General features: G+C 69.4%; 1 protein-coding gene across 1 annotated transcript in view; it reads right to left on the bottom strand.

Moving 5' to 3' along the window:
• Positions 1–1,088, bottom strand: part of CUNH6orf136 (chromosome unknown C6orf136 homolog) — a 1,492-nt gene extending 404 nt beyond the window's left edge. The window contains exons 1-2 of the mRNA XM_027633227.1: positions 998–1,088; positions 401–627 (exon numbers count right to left, since the gene is read on the bottom strand). Of these exons, the coding sequence (XP_027489028.1) occupies positions 401–617 (217 nt within the window). The 5' untranslated portion in view covers positions 618–627; positions 998–1,088. The remainder of the gene's footprint in view (positions 1–400; positions 628–997) is intronic.
• Between the last annotated feature and the right edge of the window lie 13 nt (positions 1,089–1,101).

Raw genomic sequence — 1,101 nt, forward strand, 5'->3', positions numbered from 1 at the left:
GGGACAGTGGGGTCAGACAGCCTTGGGGACACTGGGCTGGGACAGTCTGGGGGTGGCAGGGGCAGGGGGGTGTGGGGATGGTGGGGTGGGGTCACGTTTTGGGGGTGGCAGGGACGGAGGGGACGTGGGGACATCGGGGGGACGGTGGGGACACCCTGGGGACATTGATGGGGACAGGGGGACATTGGGGACAAAGGGGACTGGGGGGACACAGGGGACACCCTGGGGACACTGGAGGTGGTTGGGCCATGGGGGACATTGAGGACATTGGGGTGGGGTCACACCCTGGGGGTGACAGGGGGGTGACAGGAGGGGCAGAGCAGGTGACAGGGGGGTGACAGAAGGTGACCCAGGGGGGTGACAGGGGTGTCCCCAGGGTGTCCCCAGGGTGTCCCCAGGGTGTCCCCAGGGTGTCCCCAGACTGACCTGAGCAGCTGCCTCTTGTCCCTGCGGTAGAAGCGCAGCAGCAGCAGGTGCAGGGGCACCCCCGTGAGCCTCCAGCGGGCGCGGACGCTCCAGTCCTCGGGGTGCCGGGTCAGCGCCAGCACCTCCAGCCTCAGGCTGGCAAAGTACCCCCAGGCCAGTGCCCTGCACAGGGCCACGGCCACCTGGTACATGGGACGGCCCCTGGGGACACGGGGGGACACCCTGTCACCTCCCTGGGACACCCCTGTGCCACCCCCGGGGTCCCCGGGCTGGCAGAGCATCCCCAGGCCGGTGCCCTGCACGGGGTCAGGGACACCTGGGGGACGTGGGACGGCCCCTGGGGACAGGGGGACAGCGGTGTCACCTCCCTGGGACACCCTGTGACCTCCCTGGGACACCCCTGTGACCTCCCCGTGCCCCCCCGGGGTGCCCAGGCTGGCAGAGTGTCCCCCCCGTGTCACAGCCTGGCGCTGCCCACGGGCACTGCGGGGACAGGGACAGCGATGTCACCTCCCCTGGTCACCTCCCAGCGTCCCCAGGTGTCCCCAGGTGTCCCCAGGTGTCCCCAGACCTGGTGTGCAGGTGCAGCAGGTGGTTGATGAACTCCACGTCCTGGGAGTACAACCCGTAATCCGGGATTTTCAGGAAGAAATTCGGGAGCTGGGAAGGAGGGGG

The sequence above is a fragment of the Corapipo altera genome, unplaced genomic scaffold, assembly GCF_003945725.1.
Source record: "Corapipo altera isolate COAL_440 unplaced genomic scaffold, ASM394572v1 59061, whole genome shotgun sequence".
NCBI classification, from domain to species: domain Eukaryota; kingdom Metazoa; phylum Chordata; class Aves; order Passeriformes; family Pipridae; genus Corapipo; species Corapipo altera.